We start from the raw sequence: 21587 nt of genomic DNA, 5'->3' as shown, positions 1-21587 counted from the left end.
CACTTTATTATTTGGTCCCTGAAACAACTAATAAAAGAGTTATGTTAGTAATTCTCTTACAGAAGATGCTAATCCTTAATAACTTCAATCTGACTCTGATTGTTCAAGGAAGGTATATTTACAGCAGGCACTAGTCTCTTCTTAACACCTCATAAAACATTCTCCTGCTTTTCAGACTACTGTGTTGCCCAATAAATATGAGCCTCTAAACTGCTCATCAATAGTTTCTATTAATCATACTGAATATATCCACATGGACCAAAGCAACAGCAACATATACAGTCTTTTCTAATCATTCCGCATTTCAATCCATTGGCAAGACTTTCCAGGTCTATCTCAAGGCATATCCCAAGTCCATCTGATTCTCTCCATTTCCATTGCTATCACCCTACCCAAGCCACCACTATCTCTCTCCATCTGATCTGTTCGCTTCCAAACTACTCCTCCTATAATTCATTCTCTGTTCTATAGCTTTTAAAAATACAAACTAGACCATGTCACTCTTTTGCTTAAAACTCCCCAATGGCTTCCCATTGCCTTTAGAATTAAATACAAAATTTACCTTGGTCCACACGCCTTACACATCTGTCCCCTGCCTACCTCTCTGACCTTATCTCCTGCCTCTTTTCCTCCCACTCACTAAGCTCCAGGCTTAGGGCACCCTCTCTGTCCAGGAACACACAAAATGCCTTCCTGCCTTAGGGCCTTTGCACAACTACACTCTGGAACATGCTATCTCCAGTTGATGACAATAATGATAATATTCGTACACTATCTTAAATGCTCTATATCTATTCATTCTTATGTTGCAAACACTATGAGGTAGGTATTATTATCTTCATTATAGATGAAGCTAGTTAGTGGTAGAGCTGGGACTTGACTCCAGCACCTGCAATGTTAACTACTGTGTTATTCTGTCAGTCAGTTGCCTCTCACAGACCTGCATAGGCTGACTCCTCTGGCCACTCAGTCTCTAAAACAAAGTCTTTAAAAGCATATTGCAGCTAGAAACAGGGACCATCTACTGTTCAGTTCCTGAAGCAGTTTACTAAAAGTAGGTGTTAACCACCTCCAATAGGCACAAAGGAATAGATGGTGAAACAGCACGATTTGTATCCTCACAATATTCTATCTAGTAATTCTTTATGGGTCTATCATGGGTTAAGTTGTGTAAACCTTTCCTTAATAATTTACATTTTGGCTTAAACATCTATTAACACCCTCAAGCCATTGTATAGTGTGTATCTGTAGAAAAGTTACACTATCCCTTGTCACTATAGCTACCTTTGTCAGTTCATCTCTTTCATGAGATGGAGCAACCAGAACAAAACTTCAAGCACAGAAACACCACAACTTTGTCAAATACCTAAAATTCTGTTGGCCTCTGGACTGAGTAAGCAGCTTTATTTGATTTAAGACAGAGGTTCTCGACTATTGTACCATGACAGACTCTTCACAAGAGTGCTGCAAATTTTAATCCATGTGTAAAGTGTATTTTTGCTTCAGACAAATATTAATATTGTTATTAGTGCAGTTTTGTTTAGGGAAGTACATACTTTCATGGATATGAGTTAGGAAACACGGCACAATATCAGATAAATGCCAAAGAAAGACCGTGTTCATGTGATAATGGTGTTTTGTGACTATACAAGAGAATGAGATCTGGGAGGTAAATAGTTTTACCAGTGACTTGATGCTAAACAGCAACCACAAAACAGTGTAATCTCATGGATACTTTTAGGCACTATGAACACTGCTATACCATAGTTACACTGTAATTACTGCTGACTTATTTCGTGTTCTTTTGAGTCTTTTAATACCCTCAAACATGCCACCAAATTTTCTAGTAATCAAAAGCATGCCATGAACACAAAAAGTTTAGGGATCATTGCCAGAGGGATTGTCATCTGTAAGCAACAAAAATATTTTTTTCTGGGTCATAAATCATAGCTCAAAACTTCATATAATAAGCTTTAGTTTTCTAACTTCAATATTATATATATTGCCTGTATCAAAGCTTATTTAACAGTTTTCTCCCGACTCTAAGATTTTTCTGTAGTTAAGTCCAATTTGCTCAGCATTTCACTACCTCAAAACCACTGTTTTCAGACCAGGAGTTTTGCATGCATAAGAAAACATAATTTATTGCACTAAGGAAATGACCAATTTATTAACAATTTATCAGGAGGTTTTAGTTTGGGAAACTTCCCATAAAACCTACAGAAAAAAAAGGAACTTTGAAAATAAACAAGAGACAAAGATTAAAAAGAAGTGGTTTGGGCATTGAGGAATTGTTACCCACCTGTATGCACCAGTTTTTTTCCACCCTGCTAAAATAGCTATTTATAATCTTGTCAAGAAAGGATAGTAAAGACTAAAAATGCTTAATTTAGTCTTGAACGCCACCAGTTAGGCTAAATCCACAGGCTTAGAGAAGGAAAATTGAAAGAAAGGAAAACAGAAAGCTAGGAAAGAAAGCTAGGAGGAAAATAAAGAGATTAGAATGAGAAGAAAGAACGGAGGGCCTCTCCCTCCACTCTGCCACAGCCACAGCTGCTATTCAAAGTAGCACAGGTAACCATTACATGTCGAGGACTATAATATTCACTCTGGGAGACAGAAAACAAGACCAGGTGCTTGTCCTCAAGAATTCACAATCTGGTTGGGGAGATAAAGTAATCTATACAAATCAATTGGAGGTGTTAAATTGTGGAGTCCTGCTGGAAAAGAAATTTAGAAAAGGAAGCAATCAGTGAGAATAGAATAGGCAAAAAGGCTTTTGTGAAAGATTTGGTCACAAGTTGGCCTTGAGGATGAGGCTACTGCCTCAAAGGGAAGTAAGTTGGCCTTGAGAATGAGGCTACTGCCTCAAAGGGAAGAAATACCATCAAAGAGAAGAAATTTAGAGAGAGAAGCAAAGAGTTAAGGCCCAGAAAATCTATGAAAAGGTAAAAAAGGGGAGGATTTAGTTGGCAAAACAAAAAAAAGTTTAGAATTATGCCATATCTTCCAAAAGGCCACAAACAGAAGGGATTCGGAATCAGTTAAATAAAATGCGTTTTTTCTACAAGCAGAGATGCTTAATATTAACATGTTAGGGAATAGGCTCAGTTCTACTCAATGTTTTTTTTCAACATCCCTAAGTTTGTTTGCTTGTTTGATTTTTTGGTGAGGAAGATTGGCCCTTAGCTAACATCTGTTGCCAATCTTCCTCTTTTTGCTTGAGGAAGATTGTCACTGAGCTAACATTCGTGCCAATCTTCCTCTAATTTGATTGTGGGATACCACCACAGCATGGCCTGATGAGAGGTGTGTAGGTCCACACCCGGGATCTGAACTGGCCAACCCCAGGCTGCCAAAGCAGAGCACGTGAACTTAACCACTAAGCCACTAGGCCAGCCTCTCAACACCCCTAAGTTAAAAAAATCTTCTAATAAAGAATTGGTGAAGTTTATAACAAAACACATTGAAAGAGCTCACTCTGAATTACTTTGCTCATATGGTAGTCTAGCAACATAACTTTTAGCCTCAACTCAGGTAAATACATTTAACTATAATACTACACATATACTACTCATCTTTCTGTGTGTTCTTACCTCAGGTTCCTTGGGATTTGTGTAAAGCTGTTTAAGGAAAAATAAACAGCATTTAATTCCTGAAACTTACTAGATTACTCCTCAAAGAATACATGTTCTATGTGAAAAGTTCAATTTGTGCTGTACTGAGTACTGAGATATAGATATAAATATATAAAATACTGAGAGATATATATGTATTACATCTAGGATATCTATCTAGGATATATATACATACATCCTAGAGATAGAATAAGCTCTTATTTTGTGAACATGGAGAGTTTAGAGTATTCTGTGCACACTGACTATAAAGAAATTGATAATCAGGTATTTATGATTACTGCGACTGAGCTCCAAATAAATTCTAAGTAGTTTGTTATGGTTTAAATTTTTTAAATAAATCATATATCTAAGATTCTCAATGATGTCTTCTCATTTTCTTTCTATTCTTAACTACATGTACCATGTTATACTCAGAAGTATATACGAAACTTCAAAAAAGTCTACAAAACTTCAAAAACAAAAACCTTCAAGACTGTAATCAGAAAAATGAAATCTCGATAGCCAATAGATGTAGCAGATAGTATATCCTATATATTTTCCCACATATTGTAATATATCAAAGAAATATATAGTTTGTGATCTTTTATTAAAACTTTTGGTAGATTCTATTTTTATTATTATAAAATGTCATAGGACAGATAAAAAAATTCAGAGGGGGATGAGAGTACTATTTTAATTTCAAAATTAAATTAAATTTAATTTAATTACAAAAAGACAATAAAGTACAGACAGAAGCTTGGTCTTTCACGTGTACTTACTGTAAGTATTGCCATGTGTAGCTTCAAGAGAAAAGAAAATTATTGTTATTATATACTTGCACCTATATTATTGTTATTTTCAATAAAAGCTAATTAAAATACGACTTTGGAGCAGTTTCAAAGATTTGAGTAGAAAAAATATTATTCAGACTATCAGAAAAAGAGATACTAAGTATTCATTCATTTAAGTGAGTATCTGGTACATACCCAGGGTCTTGCTGGGGAGGGATGCAAAAGAAGAAGATAACTATCCTTAGTTTCCATAAGTTATATACTAGTTTGGGAGGCAAAATATATATAAAATAATTTGTTATTACTAAAAATTAAATATGCCACAAGTATTTCAAAAAAAATTGTGCCTTTTGAAACTAATCTATTAAAGTAAAAATTTTAAAGTCTGATATAACTCTATAAAACCCTTGCCCTCCCTACAAATACATTACTATAAACATATTCTCTCTGCTTGAAAAAGTAATAGAATATTTAGATATAGAGATAGAGATATAACAAAGCCTATGATACATTTTTAAAAACTAGAATACAAATGAGAAAATATCAGGACTATAATTTCATATCAAATTATTCACCTATTTCACCCAAAGGACTAAATCTTTAGTGACACTGTGTGGCTATTTTGGTTACTGCATACAATTGATTTTAAGACTACACAGAAGAACTCTAATTTATATTAATTATTTAATTACTAGTTCATCCATTCAATCACTCAAAAACAGACATGGTTCCTGATCTTAGACCAGCAGGGGAGAAAACATTAAACAAAAAACCCACACAGATAGGTGTTAATTGTGTTAGCTGCTACAAAGAAGCAACACAGGGTGTTTGAGAATATTAAACAGAAGGACAATCTAGGCTGGGGGAGAGGGAGGTGTCAGAGAAAGCCTCCCTGAGGAAGCAAACTTTTAGGATAAAAAGGATAAATTGGAGTTAGCCAGGAAAAGTTTGTGGGGTAGGGAAAAGAATTTTCCAGGCAAAAGGGAACCATATGTACAAAGGCAAAAGGCACTTGGCATGTTCTAGAATCCTTGTGTGGCTTGAACAGGGTGACCAATAGTGAGAGTGATGCCTTGGAAAGGCAGATGGGAATGAGATTATCCAGGCCTTGCAGATTATGTGATGGATTCTGAACTTTATTTTAAAAGTCATGGAAGATTTTTAGGCAAAAGAATGACATTATTAGACTCACGTTTCTGAAAGAAATGTAGTGTGGACAGTGGATTGGAATGGTAGGGGATTGAGAATGGGAATAAGGATACAAGTTAGGAGGCTATATACAATATAGTCTCTTTTTTATAACTATCTAAAAATACATATACATGCTTATTTTAAAGAATTCAAGCAATATATAAAGTACGAGGAAAACTAAAAATCACCCAAAATTTCACAACTAGAAACAACCGTCATCTTCAACAGGAGAACATCTTTCAAGATCTCTAGATACTCAAACTGGACTTTTGCAAACTATTGTTAAAGCATTAAACATTTCCTACTAGCAATGACAGCACCCTAGGAAAAGTTACAAGATACTAACAACTGAAAAACAATATAAATACTGTTTACTTAAGAGCCCAAGTCACCCATCTAAGATGTTGTCTTTTAATCTCCAAAAACAGTAAATTTGATTGATTCAGTTATACAGGTAGTCATTTAAGTAAAAGAAATCCACCAAACTAGGTAGATGCTCTTTTTACATTACGCTGCTATTTCAGTATGTGTAATATTGCAATTATTTATTTAAGAAGTGACTCTATTAGACTTTGACCTCCTTGAGTAAAGGAACCACATGTTTCTCTCATTTTTATTTCATCCAGTACCTAGGCACAATATCTGGCACAGACTAAAGAGGCAAGAAAAAAAAGAAGGAAGGGAGGGAAAGAGAGTAGGAAGGAAGGAAGGAAGGAGGGAGGGAGAGAAGGGGCGGAGAGAGAGAGAGAGACAGAGAGTTAACAATTAGATAGTGCCTTTATGTGCCAAGCATTGTTTTAAACATTTTAGATCAGGGGTTCTCAAAATACAGTCTCTAGACTAGCAGTCTCAGCATTACCTGGAATTTGTCCGAAATGCAAATTCTTACTTACATCAGAAATTTTGGGTGGATCCTGGCAATGTGTGTTTTAACAAGTCCTCCAGGTGATTCTGATGTAAACTAACGTTTGAAAACCTCTGTTTTAGATTACTAACTCATCTAATTCTCAACCCTAAGAGGTAGGTTCTACTATTATCCCCATTTTGTATGTAAAGAAACTAAAGCACCAAGAAGTAGGTTACTTGCCCAAGGCCACACAGGTATTGAGTGGCAGAACTGGGATTCACTTCAGATTGCCTGATTCCAAAACTTGAGCTCTTAGCTATATTGTACTGCCCCTTAACGATGGACACTCAGGAAGTGTTGCCATATCAACAGATGAAGGAGAATGGAGGAGCACTGTTCAGAATGCTGGTGATGACCTTCTTCCCCTCTCAAGCTGTTCAAAAGTCATTTTCTCCCAAGTATTTCCGTCATGCCCCTCACTGGATATAACGCCTCCTTTTCCACACTTCCATTGCATATGATCAGTTATCTTTCCTTTGGTATCCATCACTTTCTATTATAGTTATACTTGTGATAGAGGTGATGGTCAAAATATGATATTAAAAAATCAATATTTAACAGCCCAATATGGCACAGGTACTGACTAATCAGAAAGGATGCAAACTTAGCCCTGGACCTGGGTTCCTGGAAACTCCTCCTGGGACAGGCGTTAACCCTTTAATTGCTAAGATTGTGGAGCAGTATGGGGAGATGCCAAGACAAATACTGGTGGGGTGAGGAGGGGGGCATCATGGGGGTCACTTGAGGTCTCAGAGAAATAGCTATTTACCACCAGATACAGAGTATTTCAATATTTTAACAGCAAGTACAGTTGGGCCAGTATGTAGCAGCTGATCATCAGCCATGCAAATGAATATCATTTATCTTCTGCCATGGTCTATAAGCTCTTTGTGTGTACAATCCCATATCTGATTTATTTTTGTATCCCTCAATACCCCAAGTCAGTGTTGAATAAACCATAAATAATAACTGTTCAATGAAAAAGGAAATGTATGAGTGCAACTAAAAAGTCAATGTAAGGCTTACTCACCTCAAGATTTCTTAAAGGAATAGGAATTGAGGAATAAAAACACACAGATGGAGAAAAGTGGGAGAAGCAGTGGTAGAAAGTTCTTTTATATACATCTTGTCTCTTCAACTGGACTAATTTTTACACCCTTCATAGCTGTCTTCGGCAGCAAGAAAGATCTGATGTACTTAAAACTCAAGCTACATTTTTTAAAAAATTCAAGCTACAATACTAGCTATTTTGAGGGAACAGGTTAAATACATGCACCAAACATTGTTAACAAAATAACTAACAGAATAAAAACCCATTATTCGAGTCCATTTTTTCCTTTCATATCTGCGAATTGAATCGCCACTATTTTGAAAATTTTCAATGTGCTAAGTGCCAGATACTTGTCTCCCCTGTCCCACATCCTGTGGATCTCTTCCAGTGACTTCAGAGGAAATTCTGTGGTCAAAAAGATATGAGTACGTCAAAGAGAAAAATGAGGGTTTCATTTCTAATTGATGTAAACGAGACATCGATGCGACAGCAAAGACATAAAATAAAAAGAAATTGGTTCATAAATGCAAATGTAGGCACTGGTACACTGTTAACACACGAACTAAAGGCTAAACTTTTTTTAAAGGGATAAAAGATGAATCTTTGATCCTGGAGTAAATTTGAAAACATTCTTACGTATTTCTTTTCCAGAGCATCGAAACAACCTTGAATCCTGTCAAGAAATAAACATTCGATGTCAATTTGGACCAAATGCGAAGCCAAAAAAATTCCAAGTACAGAATTGACTTACGTTTTTTGCTTTGAAGTACATCAAATTGATAATCATTCACCTTTCTAATTTAATCATTTTTAAAACTCCCAGTATCTTTTAATATATTGATAGAACTTTCTAAGTAACAGGTAAGCAATTTTGAGGTAGGAAACCACATCTTATTTTTCTTTTTGGTTTCCACATCATTTAGGATACTGACCTGCATATAAGTAATCAATTTTTTTTTTTTTTGAGGAAGATTAGCCCTGAGCTAACATCTGCTGCCAATCCTCCTCTCTCTCTCTCTTTTTTTTGCTGAGGAAGATTGGCCCAGAGCTAACATCCATGCCCATCTTCCTCTACTTTATACGTGGGATGACTGCCACAGCTTGGCTTGACAAGCAGTGCGTAGCTCCGCACCCAGAATCCAAACTGGCAAATCCCGGGATGCTGAAGTGGAACGTGTGAACTTAACAGCTACACCGCTGGGCCAGCCCCATGAGTAATCAAATTTTGACTGATGTTTTTCTTTCTTTATACAAATCCATTTTCTTCAAAAACAAAACTAAGTCAGTATCTTAAGATAATATTGAATAATCAATACAACTTTCTAAGAAATTGTAAAAAAAAAAAAAAAAAGGATGATGGAAAGAAACAGTTTTAAGGAAATGATTTACCAAATAAAGTCTTATGGGTAACTTTAGCCATGATAAAAGTAATATTGTTCAACTTCTGTGGAATTTCAATTACTTACCATTTGATAATATGCAGTGACCCAGGACATTTTTTATCTTCTCGGAGGATTTTTAAACTGAGGTCTACAAAAATAGAAACACAGTCCATTCTCATCTACCAAAAGACTGCTATACTAAAATTGTCCATGCTAAATAAGAGTATCTCCTTTAACCATTTTATTTATATAACTTACCTAGTTTTATAGCTTATAAAAACATTTTGACTCTCTAAATATTTACTTTAAAAATAAATCCTATGTTGATAAATGGCTTAGTTCTGATTTTGATTATAGTTTAGCAGTCGCCGTTTCTACAATATAGCACAACTGAGCTGGATGCAAAATCAATTTGTGTCACTTCTTTGCTCCTGTTGAATTCTAAGTAATTATAAAGTAGTACTGAGATCATCTTCGTTAACCAATTTAAACATACACCACAATCTCAAATCACTTCTGTGATATTTCTCTTCCTTTCAATAAAAAAAAAGGATGAAAATTTTTTCCATGAATAATTCTCAAATACTAATTCCATCGGTAATTCAACTACTCTACTATAGTCAGGAAAGAATAGGAAAATCTTATTAAAAGAGCTTTGGTTTAGATCAGTCTAAAATCAATCTCTGACTCATGTATGACTTTTGCATAAGTCACTTCACCTTTTCACATTGTTTTCCTATCCTAAAATTGACGTCACCTCTACCTCTACTGAGAGATATGAAAATTATTCCATGTTGGTATAACATTTAGAGATTACCAAAAAGAGTGACATAGGAGTATTCAGCATTTTTAAGATATATGCTACTTTAAGTACAAACATTGAGAGGGAGACATAACTTCAATCAAGACTGTTGCAAAAAATAAAGCTATAAAGACTGGTATTATCCTCCATGCCTAGGGTAGTGATTGGCACACAATAAGTTCTTAATTAATTACCTAAAACATGTCTTTTTCCAATTCTGTGTTCCAAACAAGAGGAGAAACTGTAATTATGTGCTACATATAAACATATTCACTATTACAGATTTATATCCTATAGACCAAAGAGGACATAACACAAATGAGGTTGTCATGATTGTAAATACCATGCTTTTGTGTTTATAGCACACGCGCATTTCTCATTGACGCTCTTGTAGAGAATCAAATGTTGTTTAAGAAAATTAAATTGGAATGAGGGCAACGTATCATTAAATATGGATGTGAGAAATTTAAAGTAAAATTAGATTTTGCAAAATAACATCTTACAAGGAAACTGGTAGCTCTCTATACTTATTTTCCAAATGATAGTTCCCATTTTAGTGACAAATCAGCAAGATTTTCTAAATTATCACAATTTAGCTTTTTAAACAAATAATAAGATTTTGAAAAATTGAAGAGTTCTAGGTACATTTTTTTTTAATACGAGAGAAGGAAAGGAGCCAGAAACAGCTTCTAATATAAGGAAATGAGATCATAAGCTTAAGGATACAAGAAACAAAAGGAAGGAAAGTAGAAGACCTGGCAACTAAGAAAAGGAGAGAGATGGTTAGAATAATAACTGTCTAAATACCCATGCTAATCAACAAATGGGTTTGGCATGAGTAGGAATTTTTTCCAACATATTTATATGCATTAACAGGAAGAAGAGTTTTTCACCTGGCTCCATTAAACTTCCTCAATGCCAAAGTATACCTCAAAGAACAAATTTAATTAAGGCACAAAACAGTGCAAATCCACAGCAACCAAATAGATTTTGATCTGGCTGCTGCTTTTACAGGTATAGTTTAGAATTACTGGGCTTGTCCATACAGATTACTTTTCTCCTCAGTCTGTCATTTGGTATCTAGCCAGAAACTAACGGTTCCTATAAGTAAAACCACTAAACACAGTGAAATTAAAATGGAAAATGAATTAGCAAATGGATGTTGAAGAATGGGCTCATGACTTGGAATTAGCATACTCTGTGAGAAATTAAAGGTTTACTCCTGCCAAACAGAGAAAAGAGGTACAACAGCCAAAGAAACCATTTAGTTAAATTTTACCATCCAAGTGGCGTTCTCCATAAGAGCTCTCCGGAAACAGGCCCCTTAGATATGTTATACATGAGATAGAAGTAGCAAAAAGTTTCTTCACCATTATCAATGATTCATGCTCATTAGTGATTTGTGATGGGAAAACTGTTTCCTAGAATAAAACAAAGATGAAAAAGGTTAGTATTCTTTAATATATTCAACCTATCATGTCATTGCCACAGATACAGTGGAAAGATTTTTCAAGGCTTCAAACCTGATACCTTTATAGGTAATCAAAAGGAAACAGGGCTTTGAATATTGAATAGATCTCCACAGGCAAGGCAGAGCAGAAAGGCAGAGACAGTTACCCAAGTAACTCAAGACTATTAATATAATTTATTTCACAATGATCCACGGGTTTGAGGCAAAATTGGAGTTTTACTATGATTATATAATCTCCTTCCCCTTCATATATCCCTCAAAGGCCACTGCAATCTGTCTTTTACCCCCTCCATTCTATACTATTCTATCCAAGGTCACCAAATACATCCTATCATTGACCTCTTCTGTCTTCATACTACATAACTTCTCTGCAGTGTTTGACACTTCTGCCCACATGCTCCCTCTTCTCTCTCAGCTGCCATAACACTGATTTTCTTTTGATTTTTCACCTATCCTCCCATATCTATCTCAATTTCTCTTATTTTTTTCAGTTTTTCTGCCCTTTAAATGTTGGCCCTTCCCCAGGACTCTGTCTTCAGTGTCTTCTCTTTTCATAGCTCTCTCTTCTTTGGTAACTTCATCTAGTCTCACTGCTTCAGCTAAAGCCTACACAGAGACTTCAAGTCCTTATTTCTCTTCTGAGTCCCATTTCTATATTTCTATTTTCTGAACATCTGCACCTAGACCACTTTGTAAACCCCTCAAACTCAGTTTACCTCTATCACCCCTGACTGAAATCTGACCCCAAGTTTCATTCTCAGACTAATGAATCAGCATCTACTCCAATCATCCAGGCTAGAAGTAGGTCAGCTTTGGCTTCTCTCTCTCCTTCATACCTCATATCCAATCACTAAATCCTATTAATTCTCTCTAAAAGAGTTCTCAAATCTGTTTTCTCCTTTCCCTTCTTAAGGCCACGACCTTCACTTAGGACATACTCACTCATCCCCTTTATTACTGTGGTAGCCCCTGATTTCCCCGCCAACAGTTCCTTTCGTTCAATCTGTCCTTCTTATTGCCATCATTACTAACTTTAAAGAATATGAATCTTCTCATGACACTCCAGTGTTCATACAGGATGGAATTCAAGTACCTTAGTATGGCATTGAGAACTGTCAATCTTACACTTTGCCTAGCTCTCCTGCCTCATCTCCCACTCCCTCCTCTCTGCTGCCACTCCCTTATCCTCTCCTCTGCACACTACTCTCTAGCCATGTGGAACTACTGTTCATCTACTATTCTACCACCACGTATTTCCACACTTTTGTGCTTTGCTTAAGCTAGAGTTCTGCAGAATACTAAAATTCTGCATGATGTCCGATAGTGTTCTATAAAAAGTATCAGTGCTAACAACAGTTTCCTTCTAAAGTTTATATGTGTGTATGTATGACATACTACAGGATTTATACGGTTGTTCTTAAATGACTGGATATTCGGCCTTAAGAAATGGTGTGCCATACTAGGAATGTCATAAAAGAGTGACAGATGCATGAATTTTATGTCAGTATGTAAGAAGTGTCTACCAACTGTCATCCTGTGTATAGAATATATTTGCTGATAGTTTGGTTTTTATCTTTAGTTATCACTTCAACATATGTTGTCCTATTATTCAATGTTTATTGTGTACATGTATTAACATAAAAATAAAAATTTGATCATTTTTATCACAGTCTATAAAACTGCTTTTTACTGTCTTCAATCCAAGCACAAAATATATCTCATGAACTCCAGCTGGTGTTGTGTCAATACATCATAATTTTAAAATATTTCCCAAGTATTGATGGATTAGACTACATTAAACTTAAGAATTTCTGTTCATTAATACACTATTAAGAGAAAAGAGGCAACTTAAGAGTGGAGAAGATATTCTCAGTACATGTCTAGCAAAGGACTCATATCCAATGTATAAAGAACTCTTAAAATTCATTAAGAAATAGATAGACAACCGAAAATAAAAATGGGCAAAAGACTTAAACAGATACTTCACAAAAGAAGGTATCCAAATGGCCAACAAACAAATGAAAAAGTGCTCAAACTTCATCAAGGAAATGCACAATAAAATCACTATGAGATAGGAGGCTGGCCTGGTGGCATAGTGGTTAAGTTCACGCACTCTGCTTGGGCTGTCAGGGGTTTGCAGGTTCAGATCCTGACTGCAGACCTAGCACCACTCGTCAACCTACCCTGTGGTGGCATCCCACATAAAATGGAAGCCGATTGGAACAGAAGTTAGCTCAATGACAATGTTCCTCAAGCAGAAAGAGGAAGATTGGCAACAGATGTTAGCTCAGGGCCAATCTTCCTCACACACACACGCACACAAATCACTATGAGATAATACTATGCACCCACCAAAATGACTTAAAATTTTAAAAAATCAGAAAATACCAAATGTTGACAAGGATGTGGATCAATTAAAACTTTTAAACATTGGTTGTAGGAGTGTAAATGGGTACAACCTCTTTGGAAAATTGTTTAGTGGTATCTACTAACACTAAACATACACGTATCCTATGACCCATATTCCACTCGTAGGTATACACCCAACAGATTTGCATACAAATGCTCCCCAAAATACACGTATTAGAAAGCTCATAACAAGATTATTCATAATATCCCCAAACAGAAAACTACCCAAATGTCCATCAACAAGAGAATAGATAAACAAATTGTGGTATATTCCCACAATGGAATATTATATAGTGATGAGAATGAATGACCCACAACTATACTTAACAATATAAATGACTCTCACACATAATGCTGAGCAAAAGAAACCAGATACAGGAAACTAGACTTTTTGGTGGTAAACATGATGTAGTCTATATAAAAGTCAAAATACAATAATGTACACCTGAAATTTATCTAATGTTATAAACCAAAGTTACCTCAATAATAAAAGAAACCAGATACAAATGAGTACAACTGTATGACTTCACTTATACAAAGTACAAATCCAGGTGAAACATCTATTCTGTTAAAAGTCAGGGTCGTAAGTCTCTGCTTACCTTATTTATTCAAATTCAGGGATCTTTTTACTATACTATACAGTTTCAACTGTTGAAGTTTTAATAATTCTGTTACTTAGAGGCAGGTACTATCCACAAATATGTCTTTACACAAAAAAAGCTTTTCTATATCTATAGATCTGGCTCTAGAATGTCTTTTTGGACACTCTGGGTATGATTTTGCCATATTAAATTGCCTCTTCTGTGGTACACTATATGGTGGCCATGAATTATCAGTTCATCTTTTTTTTCAAACTTTATAATATGCAGTTGTTAAAAAGGTATATAATAACATTACTACTCTTGCAGGTATGATGTGCTGGTGTGTATGTGGTATACATGTGTGTATGTGTAAAATTTTATAGAAAATTGCTTTTTGTACCTCATAGCTCCTGAGAAATTAACGTTCTTTTGGGTAATTGGGTAATAGCTGGCATGGCACGCATATATAGTAACTTATTGAAAACATGCCAAAACTTAGAGGCAATACTTGAGTTATAACCATTTGTAAAATTAAATAACCTGAAAGTATAAAGACATTTACTTTAAATATAGAATCTAAAAGGTCATTTGTGGTAATGAAGATCAACGGTTGGAAAAGGCCTCTAGAATTCTGTTACTTCTCTATACTCCAGGGATTTTCTTCTCAGCTCAGCTGGTCTAACACCTTAAGAGTTACCACTGGTGTTTTTATAAATGTCTAATATCTGAAAATATTATGGCTTGATAACAGAAAATACTATTATAAATTATTTTAATAAGATAGTGTGTTTATGATATTTGATGTTTGACAGCTTAGCTGTTGAATTGCATGAACTTAGGCAAGTTACTTTACTTCTCTGAGCTTCAGTTTCCCCCTTATTGCAAGGTTATACTGAAATAATAACATAAAGCTCTTGGCACAGTGCCCAGCACATGGTAAGTGCTGAATAAATGTTAGCTTCTATAGTTATTATTATTGTTGTTTTAAGTACTAAATAGCAAAATCATACAGTCACTCAAAATTTACTGGGAGAAGTAGCTCATGCAGTCTAAACTACAAAGATCTGTTTATATCAAAAGGTCAATTTGTTAATTTACAGTGAGAAAAATAACTGCCAAGCTGTTTGCAATTCATATACCCAGCTCAGCAATTTCCCCTCAGGAAGGAAGCACACTTAGGAAATCAAATGAGATCAGGAGTCTGCTTGGTGAGTACACTGAATTCGAGCCAGAAAGATGACTGTTTCTCTATGCCCTAATTCTCCTTCAACTTCAATCTTCCTACTTCTACTACAGCTTAATATTCCTAAAACAATTATTTTACTCACTCTCCTGATCAAACCTGCTGACTTACCATTGATTGCAGAATAAAGCATAAATTCCTTAGCCTAGCTTTTAAGATCCACATTAATTTCTCTCCAAAGTTCCCATTTAATTTTATTTCCTACTTCTGTCCAACATGACATTCCACTCCAGTAAGGATGGGTTCTTCATTATTCTCTGAAACAGGCCATGCTCACTTATTATTCTGAACCAAGGCATATGCTAGGTTTTCCTCATGAAATTCTCTTCTCTCTCCTCTATGCAAATCCTTTTCATTATTCAAGGTCCACCTTAAATCCCATCTCCTTCATGAGGAAAATACAAACCACTCCAGTATACACAAAATCTCTAAATTCCTACAATTTGTATTGCCTTACTCTTTTTCACATATATATAATGCATATACTGCTTTGCATATTGACTTAACTCCTATAAATCTTATTTTGCTAACTCGATTATAAAATTCTGGAAGATGAAAATCCATTTTTTAAAAAATTCTCTCAGAGAATAACACAGTATTACACATACGTTATATAACATTGTGTTCTCAATGAATAGATGAATGATTCATTAATAAAGTCATAGGACAAGATAAATTTGCCCAGGTGAACACAGCCCTGGAATGCTCCCCCAGAGTCCCAGTATCCAAGTTTCTCCAGGACTCTCACTTTCAGTTCTTATAATTACATTATGGTGTGCAGCAGAAGTTTCCTAATTGCTTCAGGAAGTGAATGGCTAACAAAGATCCAATCTCTTTAAACATCTTTTTTCTTTCTGATTTCTTTTACTGCAGAAAATCTAAATATATAAACATGAAACAAGCACCCAGTAAGTTACTTTGTAGGAATCTATTCTAATTTTCTGAACATCCTCAGTCCATTAGTCAGTTAAAATGCAGACATAATCTGACAGAATATTATGCACCAATTAACTGATAAAACTGCTGTTTAAAAAAAATACAAAGATTAAAGTAGTGATTCTGAAATAGCTCACTAGATAGTCATCGATTTTCTTTTAATTCTTAATAAATACCTTAGATGCCTTGTGAATTCTGATGGAGTGAGAGAGCTGAGCTGTGGCCATTATCGGAATGTATCAGGATTCTTTCAACAAATCTAACCTGTTTAAAAAAAAAATTAGAGACGTTGCCTAATATAATCCTTATTGTGAATTTTCCAAAGAACTATATAATTAGCATTTGACTGTACTCTTTGGAAAATTAGTTTAATAAATATTTTTATCTCCACTACCAATTTTCTATAAATTTGGCATAAAGTCTCTGTATTAGTTTTTCCAACCACTCAATGAAAATTTAATTTACTTGTTGCCAAATTTGGAGGAGAAAAATAGATTGTAAATCACATAAAGACTCAATAATATATTTTACTCATCCTCGTTATTCTCTGAGTGTAACAGTGCTCTGTATATAGAACAGGCTCAAAGACATTTCTTGAATTAACTTCATGCGTAATTAATTTTCAAATTCAACTCAAAAGTTAATGTTTACACTTCATATCCATTAGGATGGCTATCCCAAAAAATGAAAATAACAAGTGTTGGTGAGAATGTGAAGAAACTGGAACCCTTGTGTGCTGTTGGTGGGAATGTGAAATGGTGCAGCCACCGTGGAAAACAGTATGACAGTTCTTCAAAAAGTTAAACAGAATTACCATATCATCCAGCAATGCCACTCCTAGGTATATACCCAAAAGAATTGAAAGCAGGGATTTAAATAGATACTTGTACAAGTATACACTGTTTATAGAAATATAATTTACAATACCCAAAAGGTGGAAACAATCCAACTGTCCATCAATAGATGAATGGATTTTTTAAATGTGGTATATACAATAGACTATAATTCAGTCCTAAAAAGAAATGAAATTCTGATACATGTTACCACATGGATAAACCTCGAAAACACTATGCTAAGTGAAATAAGCCAGACATAAAAGGATAAATATTGCATGATTCCACTTGTATGAGGTAGAGGTACCTAAAGTAGTCAAATTCATCGAGTTAGAAAGTAGAATAGAGGTTACCAAGCACTAGAGGGTGCAAGAAACGGGGAGTTTAACGGGAGCTTCTGTTCAGGATGATAAAAAAAATTTATAGAAATGGACAATGGTGGTGTTGCACAACTCTGTGAATAGGCTTAGTGCCACTGAATTGTACACTTAATGGTGGTTAAAATGGTAAATTTTATATTATGTTTATTTTATCACAACAAAAAAGTTAACGTCTAAAATATATCTAGTTTTCACTTTTATTAGCACACTAACGTAAAAAAAGAAGCAAATTTCCCTTTTCCTTTTGAAAGGCTATAATTTAATTTAAATTGGGGCTTCTTTTCAGGTTTTATGGAGTTCTAACCAAAATATTTGTACAATAACCCATTTAAGGACATTCCATTCTAGATCACCCAGGATAGCCTGTGATCTGTTTTTGTGTACAGATTAATGCAAGACTCTGGAAGATTGTGCAACAAAAGAGGGCAGAATTATTTGAGGACACTGCCACAAGGTGGTGATAGAGATTATAAACAGGTAATATTTAATTTCTCTCAAATTACTTCTTCAGAGCAGCACTAGGGGACACTCTTTTACAGTATTTTATATGAAACTGAAAACCACCTAATAGTCTTTTTGTCCTTAAAGATTCCAAGGTATCTCCTGTTGACTTCAGAGTATAACCTTCATTTCTGAGTATAACCTTCAAATCTGACTCAACACATCAATTGCCTCCCTTACAACTTTAAGAAATAAAATGGGAAAAATAAGTAACTACAAGAGTTTAAGCTCCAGTTCGGTCCATTTAAACCATGGTAAACTATCCCCTTCTGGGGTAGTTATTAGTCTTACAGACAATAAATAAGAGAAATAATGATTTTTAAATAGCCTCCTATATTGACGGAGCTTTTCTCTATGATCATAAGACATTCTGATGGTATTCCTAGAGAATCAAGCCCCGAAAACAGCATCAGCCAATTAGAACATAATGCATTACTACATCCATATTGTTGGAATGTATGGCTAACCTGAATTAAGTTGATATTTTGACTGAAAACTCTGAGACGGCTAGGGCACTTGCTTTTGAAAAAGGATTCAAAGTTAGTCATTACTAGCATTTGGTAAATACCTGAGGAATTAGCATGTATAAAATACGTAAAATTAAATTTTATACACACATACGTATGTAGACAGAGAAAAATAACCAGCAATATAATCTAATAGAAAGAGGCTTTGAAGTTAAGGAACCGGGGTTCAAATTCTGCTCAACTACCTAGCAACTGTGTGAAGTGGTCAAATTACTTAATCAATCAGGGTTTTCTTTTTGTTAAATAAAGGCAATAAATCCAACGTTTTAGGGCTCTCACAGTGTTTATCTGGACATGTGTTTATCTGAGGGGGTAACATAGCATAGTGGTTAAGCACATGGACTCTTCTGGAACCAAACTGTCTAGGATCAAATCTCAGATTGCAATTCACTAGCCATTATGATCTTGGGCAGGTTGTGTGCCTTGGTTTCCCCATCTGTAAAACAGGGATAGTAATAGTATCCACTTCATAAGGTTGCTGTAAGGCACTATTTTTAAGGCATTTTGAACACTATCTGACACACATTTCATTATATATAACAAAGAATGTTTGCTTTAAAAAATCTTATATTAATGTTTGAATTCCTGGTTTTCCTCCAACCTCCCGGTTGTTCCTTCTCATGGTCCTCTTCAGACTTTTTTCCCTGCCCATTTCTTAGCTTTTGGTGTTTTTCAGGGTCCTGTCCTAGGAGCTCTTTTTTTGTACTTCCAAACACACTCCTGCTCCTTCAATTACTATTTCTATTCTAATGATTCTTATATGTATATCCTCAGCCCAGGTCTCTCTGCGGAGTTACAGATCTGGACCTCTAACTGTCTGAGACAGTTCCATTTCCATGTTCCCAACACACTCAAATCTGAATTCTTTTCCCTTGAAACCTATGTCTGTTCCCTAGGTCAGCAAATGACATCATCAAATACCTAGTTGCTCAAGCCTAAAACCTGTGACTGAACCCTGTTCCTTCCCTCATTCCAACATCCAGTCTCCTTAACATTTCTCAAATGTGACCACTCCTCACTTTATCCACGTTGTTGCCATCTCTGCTTTAGATCAGATCAGTCTCACTTTTTGCCTGGACTGCTCCACCAGTCTGCCTGTCACCGTCTTACTTTGTCCAGTCTGTTGTTTGTGTTATAGCCAGAGTTTTCCTTCTAAATTACAAACTTGATTATGTAACTTCCTAGATTGAAATACTTAAATGGCTCCCCACTGCCCTCAGGATAAAATCCAAACTCCTTACTATGGTTTCAAGATCTGCCTCATGACTTCTGAGCCACATCTCTAACCACTTTCCCTTACGCTTTTATGCTTCAGCTATTCTTACCTACTTTAATTACCTTAAAGGACTATATTCTCTTTAGCTTCCAGACTTTCACAATATTCCTTCTGCCTGAAACATCCTCCTTCATTCTCAATTCCTATGCATCTCCTAGATGCGGTTTAGTATAATTTTCTCAAGGAATTATTTCCTGATTCACCACCATCACCAACTCCGGGTTGTGTGTCCACTGCAATATGTGCTGTATCATGGATGCCTTTAAGTATCCACTCCACTCCACTGCGAGCTAACATGAGGGCAAAGTTGTGTCTGTCTAGTTCATTATTTTTTGGGTTTTTTTTTTAACACTGCAATCACACTGTTTTAGTATATTCACAATGTTTTGCAATCATCACTACTATCTAATTCTAATTCTAATTCCAGAACATTTTTGTTACCCAAAAAGGAAACCCCATGCCCATTAGCACTCCCCATTCTCCTCTCCTTGCAACCACTAATCTACTTTTCATTTCCATGGATTTGCTATACTGCACACTTCACATAAATGGAATAATATAATATGTGGACTTTTGTGTTTGATTTAGCTCATTCTTGAATCCTTCCTTCCAGTAATGGAACAAAGTAGGTACTCAATAAATATTTGCTAAGTCAATGGAGAAGCACTACAGGAACAAGGAAGAATTAAGGATCTAGAGAAGAACTACAGAATTTTAGAGATAGAAGGAGCTTTAAACGCCATCTAGTCCAAACATCTAATTTTCTACAGGAGGAAATTAAGGTCCAGAGAAACCAAATGACTTACCCAGGGTCAATTAGCCATTCAGTGGCAGAACTGAGACTAAAACTCAAGAAATTTTGACTCACAATTTAGGAGTTTATCTAATGATTCCCTAAAATGAAATTCCCCTTTGTTTTCATTCCATCTAAAATGATGTACTACCAGTGCCTTCCTAGTTGTTGGGCTTGTTTGCTTATTTCTAAGCATGGTAGTATCTCTCTTTCTGGAGTTCTAGAATGAACTTGCTTCAGGAAGGCAAAAAAGATTTAAATAATTTTTTAAACAGCCAGGCTCCTTTCATCCTCTAACTATTCTGTTGCTACTGTTGTTTTTCCTTTGAGCAGGTGTTTTGTGGAGGTCTCATATTCAAGTACAAACCTTGCTTCATTTTGAAAGCTCACAAGCTGACAGCCCCAGGAGGTATGACTCTACAGATCATGCGCTCTCAGAGAATAGCTCTGATGTTTTTTTATCACCTTGTTCTGACTCATTATCTAAAAACCTAGGAGAGATTTCATAACTATGGATTTTAAGAACAAAACTCTAACTTTCAAATGTCTTTCACATATATTTGTTTGCATATTGGATCCACAAACATCTGAAATTTCACAGGGCATCAATACATATCAAGCTTGATATGTATGTAAGCTTGATGTGTCCACTCTGTGACAAGGATTATGATCTTGAGAAAGAGGCAAGATTTCTGTGCATTCTCAGATAAAGATTCACTCTGGGCTTACCTCTTGACCTACATCTCAACTGCCCTATTTAAAATGATGGTACATCTACTTAGTATTTTGCCCTTTTATGTGTGAATCTGAGATTCAGATAAAGATTAACCAGCTGTTGTTTTGTTTATTAAGCCTGAAGCCACCCTTTATTTTTCCATTCTGAGTGAAGCAAAGAC

General features: G+C 35.3%; 1 protein-coding gene across 7 annotated transcripts in view; it reads right to left on the bottom strand.

The window, feature by feature from the left end:
- Positions 1-21587, bottom strand: part of HORMAD2 (HORMA domain containing 2) — a 74843-nt gene that overhangs the window by 51295 nt on the left and 1961 nt on the right. For 4 of the 7 annotated variants that reach the window (XR_006531440.2, XM_014834958.3, XM_070516362.1 and 1 more), the window contains exons 2-7: positions 16558-16645; positions 11021-11162; positions 9024-9087; positions 8194-8230; positions 4397-4417; positions 3597-3623 (exon numbers count right to left, since the gene is read on the bottom strand). Coding sequence is in view for 6 of the 7 variants with exons in the window: in XM_014834958.3 (XP_014690444.1) it covers positions 3597-3623; positions 4397-4417; positions 8194-8230; positions 9024-9087; positions 11021-11162; positions 16558-16608 (342 nt within the window). In the remaining variant the exon portion in view is untranslated. The remainder of the gene's footprint in view (positions 1-3596; positions 3624-4396; positions 4418-8193; positions 8231-9023; positions 9088-11020; positions 11163-16557; positions 16646-21587) is intronic. The other 3 variants (XM_070516363.1, XM_070516360.1, XM_070516364.1) reach the window with 3 other exon arrangements.

Source organism: Equus asinus, chromosome 8 (genome assembly GCF_041296235.1).
Source record: "Equus asinus isolate D_3611 breed Donkey chromosome 8, EquAss-T2T_v2, whole genome shotgun sequence".
Classification (NCBI taxonomy): Eukaryota; Metazoa; Chordata; class Mammalia; order Perissodactyla; family Equidae; genus Equus; species Equus asinus.
Note: the sequence above shows the minus strand (reverse complement) of the source record. Positions and strands in the feature narration are given on the sequence as shown.